Source organism: Lycorma delicatula, chromosome 5 (assembly GCF_047948215.1).
Source record: "Lycorma delicatula isolate Av1 chromosome 5, ASM4794821v1, whole genome shotgun sequence".
Classification (NCBI taxonomy): Eukaryota; Metazoa; Arthropoda; class Insecta; order Hemiptera; family Fulgoridae; genus Lycorma; species Lycorma delicatula.
In genome coordinates this window covers 155,076,079-155,089,370 of record NC_134459.1, presented here as the reverse complement: position 1 = coordinate 155,089,370, position 13,292 = coordinate 155,076,079, and the positions used below count along the sequence as shown (strand labels likewise).

At 28.9% G+C, this 13,292-nt stretch overlaps 2 protein-coding genes across 5 annotated transcripts in view; one reads left to right on the top strand and one right to left on the bottom strand.

Annotated features, from left to right (window-relative positions):
• The window catches only part of LOC142325508 (triacylglycerol hydrolase DDHD2-like), a 182,505-nt gene that overhangs the window by 62,732 nt on the left and 106,481 nt on the right, over nucleotides 1–13,292 (bottom strand). Inside the window, exon 1 of one of the 3 annotated variants that reach the window (XM_075367362.1) lies at nucleotides 1,967–2,056. The exons of the other annotated variants lie outside the window; for them this stretch is intronic. Within the exon in view, the coding sequence (XP_075223477.1) occupies nucleotides 1,967–2,006 (40 nt within the window). The 5' untranslated portion in view covers nucleotides 2,007–2,056. Of the gene's footprint in view, nucleotides 1–1,966; nucleotides 2,057–13,292 lie in introns of those variants that run through there. 3 annotated transcript variants of the gene reach the window in all.
• Nucleotides 2,137–13,292, top strand: part of LOC142325509 (uncharacterized) — a 102,231-nt gene continuing 91,075 nt past the window's right edge. Inside the window, exon 1 of one of the 2 annotated variants that reach the window (XM_075367364.1) lies at nucleotides 2,137–2,443. In XM_075367364.1, coding sequence (XP_075223479.1) covers nucleotides 2,350–2,443 — 94 coding nt within the window. In that variant the 5' untranslated portion in view covers nucleotides 2,137–2,349. The remainder of the gene's footprint in view (nucleotides 2,444–13,292) is intronic. The other variant, XM_075367363.1, reaches the window with a different exon arrangement.

Below are 13,292 nucleotides of genomic sequence, written 5' to 3'. Positions count from 1 at the left end.
AAGAAAAAATGAAATCACTCAACCACCTGCACTAAAGAGCAACCCTGGAAGCGATTTCTGCAGATATATTAGCCAGAATGTGATATGAGATGAATTATCAGTTTTATACTTGCGGAACTGTAAACAGTACTCTTAATAAGTTACATTAAGAAATACAAAAAACCTTACACTTTGTAGTTTCACATAACAAAGCGTACATACACTTGTAATTCTAAATATAAAAAGGGAACTCATAGATTACCCAAATTTTATATATTATTTTATATTATGTAATATATATTATATTCTTAACTGAACCAAAATGTTTTTTTTGGAATCTATTCTCAGATGATTTCATGTAGACTTATTACTTGTAATCAAGATGGCCTCCCTTCCTAAGTTCAGTATCACTATTTAATTAATGAAAAGCAACAAATTTTAATTATTTAGATTAACTTTTTAATCGACTAGGAAATACACATTAACTTATTTTTATCATCATCATCACCCCAAATAATATTTACAAGTATATTATTATATTTCATCCATGTAAATCATAAAATTTTATTTTCCAAAATTCCTGAAAATTTTAAAGCGTTAAAAACCCAGTAAAGCCTCCATAAATTTTAAAAATTATTTTTTTAATTTTTTTTTCATGATGATACTTTTACTGATTATAAATAGAATACTCTTTAGAAGTGATATGAGACATATGCTCTGTTAATATTTCTGAGTTAATATTAGGGACTAAACACACATTTATTCAATATTTTAATTCATAAACATTATCGCTACAGGTAAGGAATATGCTTCTGTTTAAATTATTTTATATTTAGAGTAACATATCAAAGTTTATCAAACTGCTCAGTTGTACTTTCTCTCTGTTACACCATTCCCGGCTTCACAAAGGATTTCTTCCGTGAATGGCTATAGGAAAAGATATATGGGTTGCCCCCCAAAAAAAAAACACAACTACAGTAAAATCATATTTAACATAAAGTAGTACTCAACACACAAGCCTAAATACAAATTTTTTTTCAATACTGCAAAACATTCTCCAAATCATTATTTTTTTTTAATTTGAACAATAAAAAGTTTAAAATATAATCTTTTTTTTTAGTAAAAATCAAGCATAAACTTTATTCAGAAATGCGGTAATATTATGCATAAATAAATGCAGATGAATGTACTGACCAAACTTATTCTTCCCAATCATAAAAATTTATAGAAATGAACTCTCTTTTTCTAAATTTATATATCAAATTTTTTCTTCTTTCTTCCTAACATTTCCAAAAAAAAAGATTATAACAGGATCGTTTGGGAGAAATACATAAATAACTGAATTTATAATCCATACAACTGAAATGCCCAAACACAAAAAATATTTTTTTACAATAACTGCAAAAAAAGGACCTGATACAAATATATACATGAAAACGTGCGTAAGAAATAAATGTAAAAATTATATTTCAACCTTTTTGGATCTAAGATGTAAATATAAAGTAACTGCTCAAGAGTCAACATAAAAAAAACCTGAAAATTAAAACATCGTAAGTTCAACTAGTATGCTTCTGTTATTAAGAGTTTTGAAGATAATATATATATATATATATATATAAAGGAAAATAATTTTTCAATTTACGAAATTTTGTAATTTTTGTTTGGCAAAAACAAATATGGCAAATATGTATATTTACATAAATGATAAAACCACACCCAATTTTTTAATTTTACAACACGTCATTAGAGAAAATAACAAAATGTACTTATTATTATTAATAAGTGTTTGAGTAATGACAAAAAACAGATACACATCTGCTGTTATCTTATTAGCGGAAGTTAGTCTTATTAATTAAAATAAAAAGTAAGTTAAGTCATTGCTACGTATGTATTTTATTGCTAAAACATAAATAAAAGCAAGAAAAATACTATCTTAACAACAAACGATAATCCGATGAACTAATAGATTTAAAGTTTATTCAATTACCGGTTGATGACCAGAAATTCTGCACTGTAGGCATATACATTTTTTAACATTCCAAATAGCCGACTATATTATCATACGAGCACAACGAATGATGACGTCAAACGCTATGTGAAATATGATTTCAGAGCGGCACGAAGTCGACGCAATAATCGGTCCCCACCAACCTATCAGACACGTTACTTCCAGTTCCAGGATGCGAGTAGGAAGGGCTTTACTAAACGTTAACGTTAAAAATTATGAGTCGCACTCTTGCCGCGCCAATGTTTAAACACCGGGAATCGTTAAGAAGAAGGTGCGGCGCCGACGAAGGTAGCTGCACCGATACGACAGCAATCGTTATAACCTAGACGGACACACAGACGGTTTTCAACAATCTGACAGAGATGCACCTAAGGATAATAATAATGATAGCGGCGACGTTTCTCATCGCCGGGAAGATGGCTTTTGACGCCGGCGCTAAGACACCCGAAGAATTCGGTAAGAATTTAACAACTGTATTATAATATAAATAAATATACTGGAATCGTATTTTACTTGTTTAATAGATAATTAAAAAAAAACCTTTGCAATTTTTTTATAATTAATTAATTAATGCGTTATATACTCGTATATAAAACAATGTAACATAAACGCAAACGAAAAAAGGAATAAAATTCTTATTAAATACTTTTTATATTTTTAAAATATTTTGTTTTATAAAATAAATTACAGTATTTTTTAAAATCAAATAAAAAGTAAATTAACAAATTTTTAAAGTGACAATTATAAGATTCATCCTACTTATAAAAATATTTGATATAAACTTAAGCCTCAATGATACATTTAATAGCAAAAAATATTAATTATATAATTTAAAAACAATATTAAAAAGGAAGGTCGACGGATAGAAATCTGGACGTTTAAATTCATTATTCATAATTTTCAACGTTTTAATTTTAACGGAATCGGTTTCTAGGTACTATCTCTCAAACTATTGCCGTTTTAGTTATCGGTAAACGTATATCTAAAATATTATTTCACGAATATATAACGATGGAAATTTTCATATTATTAAACAAATCCCTTCCATAACGTTATAATAGATAAGTAATCGAGTAATATACTTTTGATGAAGTAAAAATATGGAACATGGATGGTATAAACTATAGGATACATGATATTAAATGTAAGCAATTAGGAACTTTACTGGAGCGAAATTTTGTCAACAAATATTTTTTTCTTAAGGTAGGTAACTTTTCTTCTAAGATATTACAGGAAATACTAATAAATAAATAAATATATATATTAAAACACAACCGTTAAAAAAAATTAAGCAAGAATTGGAAATTGACTAATGTACAAATGGTTACTTGCAGTAAACAATGCCGGTGATTATGGAAAGGAACTGGCCTCTTGCAAACATACATTTATATATATACACACACATATAAAACTACATAAATATATATATATTTATCACTACAATGGAATCGCTGATTAACAAGTATATAAATAATTATTTCATTAATAAAAAAGTGAAAGAATGTATTTTCAATGACAATAATAAAATCTAAAAGCTAATCAAATTAGTAATTTGATAACCAAAAACTAATTGAATAATATTATAAAACAAACGTGAATTAAAATTGAATTTCATTGAAAAACGAATCAATTAAACATTGCTTAAAAAAATGTAAAGATTATATAAATGTAAAAACATTATGTAAATATATTATTCATAAAAATTGTACAAACCTTTTTCAGGATAAATAAAAAACAGCATTATTGGAAATATTTGTGAACTAACATCTAATTTTGTAATACACAGTAGAAGAAAAATAAATTTATAAAAATGACATTCCTTTCATAAATAAAGGAATAATTTTAAATTCAAAAGCAAGATAAATCTTTATAACAAAATTTTAATAAAATTTGTTGGCCTGTTAAAATTGGAAACATCAATGAACATTTTTGAAAATAAAAAATCACTAAAACAAAAAAACCATAGAAATAAAAGATTAACCAATCAATTCTTTTATATATAAATATATATTTTATATATTGACTTGTACATTTAAATTGTTTTTCTAAATGAGGTTAAGTCGAGTAAAGACAGTTTTCAACCCTTATCAGAACGTAAGGATTAAAAGGTATTCCAACTTTAAAAAATATTTTTTTAACAGTAATTTTTAACTTTATTAGTAAAGAACCAGTTACATTTTAAGCTCTAGTAAATGTGTGGAAAATTCAGCTAACTCGTAGCCGATTTTTAAAAATTAAAATTGATTATTATTTAATCGTATCGTATTTGCAATTTCAAAAATACAAGTTACACAATTTTAATACCGTATATTATTTCAAAATTAGAGAATGTGATAAATTTTATAATTTACTTAAAGGTATTCGTGAAACTATGTTAAATACGTGATTACTTTATACAAATAATTATTAACACACGGTTTGAATTACGGAAAAACAAACATATTTCATATCATTTATAATAATAACAAAAAAGCCAACAGTGTCGGGTTACATTTTTAATAGTTGTTACATTAAATACATTATTGATAAAAAAAAACCTAACATTTTATTAAAACAATAAAGAAGGAAACTAAAAAGAAATAAAAATTACATTATTCTCGATTATCAGCGATAAAAGTCGGAGGATAAGAAACGAGACACGGATACGGAATTCAGGGTAATTTTTTACGTAATTTCATAAGAAAGCTACCTATTGTAATGAGTACCTGTTTTCCTGTTTAGCCTCCGGTAACTACCGTTTAGATAATACTTCAGAGGATGAATGAGGATGATATGTATGAGTGTAAATGAAGTGTAGTCTTGTTTGTACATTCTCAGTTCGACCATTCCTGAGATGTGTGGTTAATTGAAACCCAACCACCAAAGAACACCGGTATCCACGATTTAGTATTCAAATTGTAATGAGTACCATAATTCGACTTCCGGAAAATATCGACTAATCTTCACGTTTCACACCCCTCCGTATTCCAAAACCATTGTCTGTTTTATATATTGTTTTATATATATATAAACGTTTGTGCTGACAGTGGTATATGTATATATATATATATATATATATATATGGTGTATTTCACTTTCTTGTGGACAGGATAACTGCCGTAATTTTGCGCCAACCAATTTCAAATTGATAACGACCCAAAATCTCGATCGAGTACGTTAATGGACAAAATCGGACGATAAGGGTGGAAATGGGGGCTTTTTCGAAAAAACAAAATATCGCTATAACTTTCTTATTAAGTAAAATATCAAATTCGTTTAAAGTTCCTACTATTCTTTGTATTAGGGCTAAAGTTTATTTATATTTAAGTAAGTTTTTTGATATCGCCAACCATTGGCCCAAGGAGGTGGAAAAAATGGGGTTTCGAAGACAAAAAACATCATACCTCCCTTAATAGGCACAGTATCGAATCGGTTTTAAGTGGTCATTAGTCCTCCAAATATTCCCTAAAACCTTTGTCTGAAACGATTTTTGATATGACTAACCCATACAGCACGGGATGACCAAAATATTGTTAGAATTGTAAGAAGAGTAGGTTTCCCATATGCTAAACACGTGAAACTTATTTACGCATGAAAGCAATGTCGTATTGAGTGAATTTGAAGCGAACGCATTTAAACTACCGTGACTTAAAACTGTGTTCATTTTAATTTTTGCAAGTGACAGTATTTTATGTGGATAATGTAGGCCTATTGTTCCTTCAAATAACCTTCTCAACATAACTGTTGTTACATTTATACACGTTTTAAATAAAAATTTCTGAAAACATCGTCTTTTTTTATTAATAAAAAGAGATAAACCTAGAATCTTCCACAAATCCTCAAATAGGCGTGTTGTCAAGCAGTTCAGGAAAAATCATACGGAAGTCTTGATAAATTTAGCAATAGCTTGTAGTCTAATAAGAAAACGTAGTGTTCGTAAAACATGTTTGATACGAGCTCGTAAAGTAATGTTTGATACGAGCTCGTACAATCCGAGTTCGCCTACCCGTATTTTGTCCCGGTGGAATCTACCTCCGCCTTCCGGCGTACCGAAAAGAATTTCTTTTTTATACGTCAACATAAAAATAAAATTATTTACCTATTATAAAGGGAACGTTTTATCAACTTTTAAATAATACATATTATTACAAACTCCAAAATTATGATCTATTACAACACATCTCGAAAGATCTGTTACGACTATCAAATTAATTAAACAAACGAACATTTTGGAAACTATTTTTGTAAACCTCCAAACACCTGTAAATTTTAGTCTACCAATAAACTACTATATTACAAGCTCACCGTTGCAGCTTTGGCAGCGCTATACGGTTACTTGCGTTTCCCGTAGCGGTCAATTTTTTATATTTTTTAGACAAGTAACCGGAAGCAAATGCAGCCAGTCATACATACAGTAACGGTGGCAGTGGTTATGTTGGTTGAGCCACAGCGCCGTATACCTTTGCACCCCTTAAAAAAATCAGAATTTAAAAAAAAACCGAAAATGGTTTACAAACATTTGTCTGAAGAGTATTTGCAAACCAAATTTACTGAATATCTCGTTTACTATAGCCGGGATTGGGAAAATTGACAATCATTGTTCAAAATTATTTTACCTTTCTTCATACCCTTTCAAGGTCGAATTTAAAAAAATATATATATATAAACTGGCTTATTGACGTGAAGATTACACTCACCAAAAAATCAGGTTGATTTCTTCATTTGTTACCGAGAAATTAAAAAAAAAAAAAATTAACAGGCATTCAAAATCCATTTTAATCCCAGAAATTCGGAATTTCAAAAAAGTCTAGAAATTGTTTTTTTTAATATTCACATCATTCAGTTCAAACCCAGCTCACACAGTGATAGACACTCACAGTTCACAATTCATTGAAGTTTGTGCTTCTACCGGCAAATCTCCACTACTACTATATATTACACTAATGAATATATTTTTTTAAGATTTTTCGAGATGAACTATATCCAAAAACCTTCTCAGTTATGCCAAGAAACATGGGGGAAAATTTAGTAGCGACATATCAAGTAGTTTTTTTGTTTATCCCTAACAAAAAAAAAAACCTCTTCCTCTTTAAATAATAGTACAGATAATTACTTTATTTAATGTAAATTTAATTCTATTATTATGTAATATTACTCATTCGACTGTTTCGAATGATAAGTTCAAACCCTGTTCGCAGTTCATTAATTCAATTCATTAAGGTTGGTGGTTCAAGCGGGAAACCTCCTCTACTACATATATAAGTATATTTTTTTCCCGAGATGAAGTATATATAAAAAATCTTCACAGTTAGCCAAGAAACATGGGTAAAGATTTAGCAGCGATAGATCGGGTAGTTTTTTGTTTATCCCGAACAAAATATACTCTTCCTCTTTGTATAATACTATAAATAATATATCACTGTATGCTTTTTGTTTTTGTAACTTAAAATTTAATGTTTTAACAGAAGAAAGCAAAAAACTCTACACATTTATATATTCGATTGTATATATATATATATATATATAAATAACCTTTTTCTTAAAAGGAACGTTTTAATTAAGCTAGATTATGAATGAATCAATTTCGTGAATTTTTATGAAATTTCATATAAGGTGTGTGTGTGTCCACGTAGCGGAGAGGGTTTAACGCATACCTTCCCGTGAGAGAGGTAGTCGCTTCGAGACCCGTTAAACCATTTACAATTTAACGCCAACGACTCTCCTCTCGAGATTACTTCCCTTCCACTAATCTGTAATTAGATTCTAAATAAGTAAAAAAAGAAAAAGAATACAAGTCCGCCTGACAATTTAAAGGTATAATAAGTTACATAAGCATTCATTCACGAACAAGAAAGCAGCTAACTAAACCCCTCGAATCAACAAAGTAACAAAATAAGAAATCAATAAGACATCTGGAGGCTTCTGGAATAACATAAAAATCAAACAATGTATTAAAAAAAAAAATAGAATAAACCAAATTAATAAAAAGAAATCAAGAGAACTATTATAGCTCTGATTTATCAAACCTGTTTAATTCACTAACTAAAGCCCGCTTTTAATTTCTTTGAATAATTCTGTGGTCAACAGAAACGTTTGCTCAACAGATAATATATGTAGACACTTTCTCGTTTTTAGCCGACTGACTCATTACTTTTAAATTCCCATTTTAATAAAATGAAGAACTTCGGCAGGCATTACGAGTTAAATAAAATCTTTAACGATAAAATTATGCGTGAATCAATTACAAATCCTATCCTACTAAAAGGAATTTGTATATATATATATATGTGTGTGCGTTCCCCTTAGCTTAGCACCGGAATGTAACGGTCACTAGCGGAAAATCCTGATTCGTTAGTACATGTCTCGTGGTGGTCAGGTTTATACTTGTTATATTATTATATATCGATATACCGTATACATATCGATATATATGCGAAATATACATCAAAGTATTGAGAAAATTTAGTACTTTTTAACCGGATGTGAATTTTCGGACGAAAACAGCAAACATCTAGAAAACGGTCGGTCCTAGCGCTCTGAAAAAATTTTTCGACCACGATACAACCCCATCCGCTTCCAGTGGTATCCATCACAAGATAATATTTTCAACTGCCACCAGGGCGCCGTTCAGAAATTAGGGAGGTGGTACCATGAGGTGGCACCGTAATATCTCGTCAACCGTTCGTCCGATTTTCGCGATTCAAACGGCGTATGTATCAGCAGGTCGAGAGATAACTGTTTAACGCATCGGGAACACTGTTGGTCGACCGGATTTTGGTTATCAGGAAATTAAATCGTTTAGCCCTATGCTTTGATTGCACTCACCCGCCGTAGATTGTACCGATCCGATCTATCGCTAAATACGCTCAAACCTGTGCGCTAGCGCAGCTGTAAAGTATAAACTTATGAAGACTAAAAAGTAGAATATAAAAAATATATTAAAAAAAATTTTGGAACACAATTCTTAAATTAAACGCAGTAAAAGGTAAAAAAATAATTTTAGGACGGTATCTCTGAATGCATTTGACAACAAGCTTTGATATGGTGCTATGTAAGATTATATGAAAGTCATAGTTTCAAATTAAAGTTTTGATGTTTTTGCCAATTTTTTCTTATGCGTGATGAATGGCCTAAAGGGTGGGACCCAAACACGCATAAGAAAAAATTGTGGAAAATCAAATTCTTAATTTGAAGCTATGACTTTCACATAATCTTACATATCATCATCAAATCTATTCTAAAATACCATCCTAAAATTATTTTTTACCTTTTAGTGCGTTTAATTTAAGAGTGGTGTTTTAAAAATTTTTGTTACATATTTTTTATTTATTTATGCGATTGTTTTTCTTTATAAAATAATGAGCTATAACCAAAAAGTAGGCATCGGAAGGCACCAATCACTAGCGGAAAATCCCGATTCGTTAGTATGAATTTCTACAGTTAAATTTCTAATTTAACTTTCGTTATATCGATTTTCATCATTAAAAAAAAAAATTACATAAGAGAGTACTAATAAAACTTGTAAAAATAAGTTTTACACAGTAGGTAATCAATTTTGGACACCTAATAATCCCATTCCGAGACGCCAGCCGCCAGGGCAACCCACTCAGAGGGCCTAGCTGCGAAGGCACGTCCTGCAGCTAGTATTAACTAAAACGAAGATATATGTAAAATTCTATTTAGTAAAACCAGGAGTAAAACAAGACGAAAAAACTAGAAAAATTAATAAGTACATGATAAATTCTTTTTTGTTGAAAAGAAAATGCATCGCATAAAATACAACCGGAGAACAGTCTAACATCTGTGACGGATGCTAAAAAATGAACCGCATGTAACAGTGAAACATTACCGATGACCGCTGAGATATTCAACAATTAAGAAACTGAACATTTTTTAATTTATCTCGATCGGTCGCATTTCTAAAGTCGATTGTAAGATGACATTTTAATATATCGTTTGATAAACGTTAAAATTTTTAAATACAAAAAATATTAGTAAGAAACCTAAAATTATTGTATCGCAAGGTAAGCTTATTGTTTTACTATTTATTATTCGTTAAAATCGTTAACGACCTAGATGTAGGTTTGCGTTACCGAAATATAAGTTTGATTCTGTCTCAATGAAAACATTAATATTACAATCATCATAAATTAAAATCTTATCGTAATTAAAAAAACAAAAAAACTGGTAAACCTGGTGATTATAATGATCAACATGTAGTTTCTCAACGAACTGGTTCCGGGTTTGATGTCAAGGTTTTTAAAATAAGTTTTCAAAAGTGTAAGATCATTATAAGGCCGATTAGCTAAACTGCCGTAGAGTTACAAGGCGTATGCGTATTTAAAAACAATAAAATTAATAGAAAAAAATCAAATCATAAAAATGTCAAGCGTTAAATAATCTACCGATTTACAAAACTACATATTTAATTTTGATTTGGCAGCTTTTAGCAGGGATACGTTTCGTTAAAAATATTAATAATTTTAATTCGTTCCGGAAATTAGAAAGAAAAAACAAACAAAAATTTTAACAATAATTATTATAATGTGCTATAGTAAAATTTTAGTTGGTACAAAAAAAAAATATTCAAAAGTAAAGTAAAATGTTTAATTTATAAAAAGTAGCGTTATATCTCTGCCGAAGCTTAATTTTAGTTTTATTACAATAATTCCAAAAAAAATCATGCGTAGTCTTACTTTATTCCTTAATATTTCTTTTTATTAAATTATAAAATATCATTTCATTAACGAAGTCGAACTTGAAAAAGCTGACTAGAAGAAATAATAAAAACTACTAGTTTTAATCTTACTCGACTAGTTTCAAAATTAAATTCTATTTTTAAAATAATCTATCTAATTTTGAACGTTTTAATTTCAACATAGTCGTCTTTTTGTGATAAATACAACAAAATTTTGTTTTATAAAATTCTACAAATTCACAAAGGAACCAATTAAGAAAATAAAATAAATAAAAAATTATAAATAATATGACGCAGTAAAATCATGTTTCAGATATTTTTCATTTTCAATTACAAGATAGAACTTTTTCTATTTCCTTTGTATTCGTAAAAACTATAGTTGTAAACAATATTCCAATAATAAAAAGAAAATCAATAAGTAAAACAATTAGAAATAGGAACACCGAACAAAAAATGTAATAGGAACACCACATTACTTCCTTTTACGACTATTTAATCACATATACACTTTTTTAAAAGTTTATTTCATTAAAAACTTCTGATATTTTTTCTTTTTTTTATTGTTATTATTGAATTATTATTTATCGGAAAATTTCTTTTACAATCGGAAGTTAATAATTATTAATAAATTTAAATTAAAAAAAAAAAAAGTTAAAAAAAGGAGATGAAATCGAATTCGAACCGATGTGCCTTCCCCTTGTAATATCCAAATATTTCATTAATTAAGATTTTATTTCGCTACAACTCCGGAACCAATGAAAATAAGTATCACTTATGATATATTGTTGAAAAACTCACAATGAGAGCTTATTAATGTAGTTAAGAAAAATCCCAAAATTCAAATGTTTTCGATTTTGGGCTTTTTTGGACACTTTTGGTTCAGTCGATTGCAATCAAACGAGGAGGTGAACAACTAGATGTTACAACAATCCTAAATCCAAAACTTCAACAATGTAAGGCTAATCGTTTTTGAGTTATGGCTACGTACTAACGCCCCGCCGAAACTAGTCAAAATGGATTAAGAGAGGTTAAAATGGATAATTCCGTTGAAATATGAAAACCGAAATTTTTCACGATCACAATACTTCCTTTACTTCGTGCAAGGAAGTAAAAATTAATTTAATTAAAAAAATAATTTATGTTGATCAACGTTTATTATTTTTCCTTATTTAATCGCGCAAAATATATTTTATTTTGTAATTAAATATTAAAAATTCTATTTGGCTATAACTCTGGAGCTAATGAAAATAAGTACCACTTATGATACATCGTTGAAAAGCTCACAATGAGGGCTTAATACTGCAGTTAAAAAAAAGTCCAAAATCAAACGTTTTGGGGATTTTGGGCTTTTTTTTGGATACTTTTGGTTCAGTTGATTGCAATCAAAAGAGGAGGTGCACAACTAGATGTTACAACAGTCCTATATCAAAAATTTTCAACATCCTACGGATAATCTTTTTGAGTTATGCGAGATAAATATGTACACATGTAAGCAAGTCACGCCGAAACTAGTCAAAATGGATATTTTCGTCGAGATCTGAAAACTGATTTTTTTTGCGATCACAATACTTCCTTTACTTCGTACAAGGAAGTAAAAAATAAATAAATCTTACTAGAGTAAATATAAATAATTTAACCAGGAAGGAATAAATTTAAAATGTCAAGAGCGGTGACGCAAATTAAATTCAGTACAAATAAAATAGCGAAGAATCATCAAGGGTAAAAGGAGTGTTTGCATATTTAAAACTGAATTCTAAGTTCGTATTTTCAAACTTTAATTAAACTCTGATCTCTTAGACGACTTATGCAGCATCTTAAGTATGTATTATACAATAATTAGTAAATTAATGTAAAATAGATTGAAATTATTTTTAGAAGCGATTAAAAAGTAGGATATAATTTTTTTTCCTTAAGAAATTACAAAAAAAATCCTAATACAGTACATATTAAGGCAAGTAACCTAATGTTTGGCAAATTTCATGAGCGCGGATCAAAATTCAGATGTCTTTTTTAAACGCTTGCTTTAAAACCTCTAAAAACACATTGCTTACATTTCTTCTATAGTAAAGCTTTCGTTTTATAAATCAGCTGCCAATAATTTTATTTTCAATAATTATTCTTAAAAAATTGTAACAAATAATAATTGTAACTATAATATAATAACGTTTATATTAATTGAAAAAGTCCTACGTTATTAATGGAGACGTACGATTGAAATGACTCTTGCGATAGGACAAGCACGTTGATTTCCGAACACGACAGTTTATCGATCCGTTAAATTATCAATCGATTAGACTAATCCACTAAATATAGTAGTCAAAAGTAAGTCACCACCGTGATTTAAAATTATTAATCAAAACCTTCATGATTGGATGTTTGTCAGAGAAGATATTTCAATCGATCAATAAAAAAAGACACGATTTAAAAAAATGAAACACGACACTTTCACAACATCGATCTCACTATCGATCAAGTGAAAAGATCCCACTAATTTAAGGATAATGTGAAGAGGGGAGGTATTTTCCCTAAAACATGATTTTTAACTTGGTACAAAGAATTTCAAAAATCGAATGACTCCTCGATATTCAAACGTCTATACCTCCGATCCGATGAGATAGAGGGGTATAA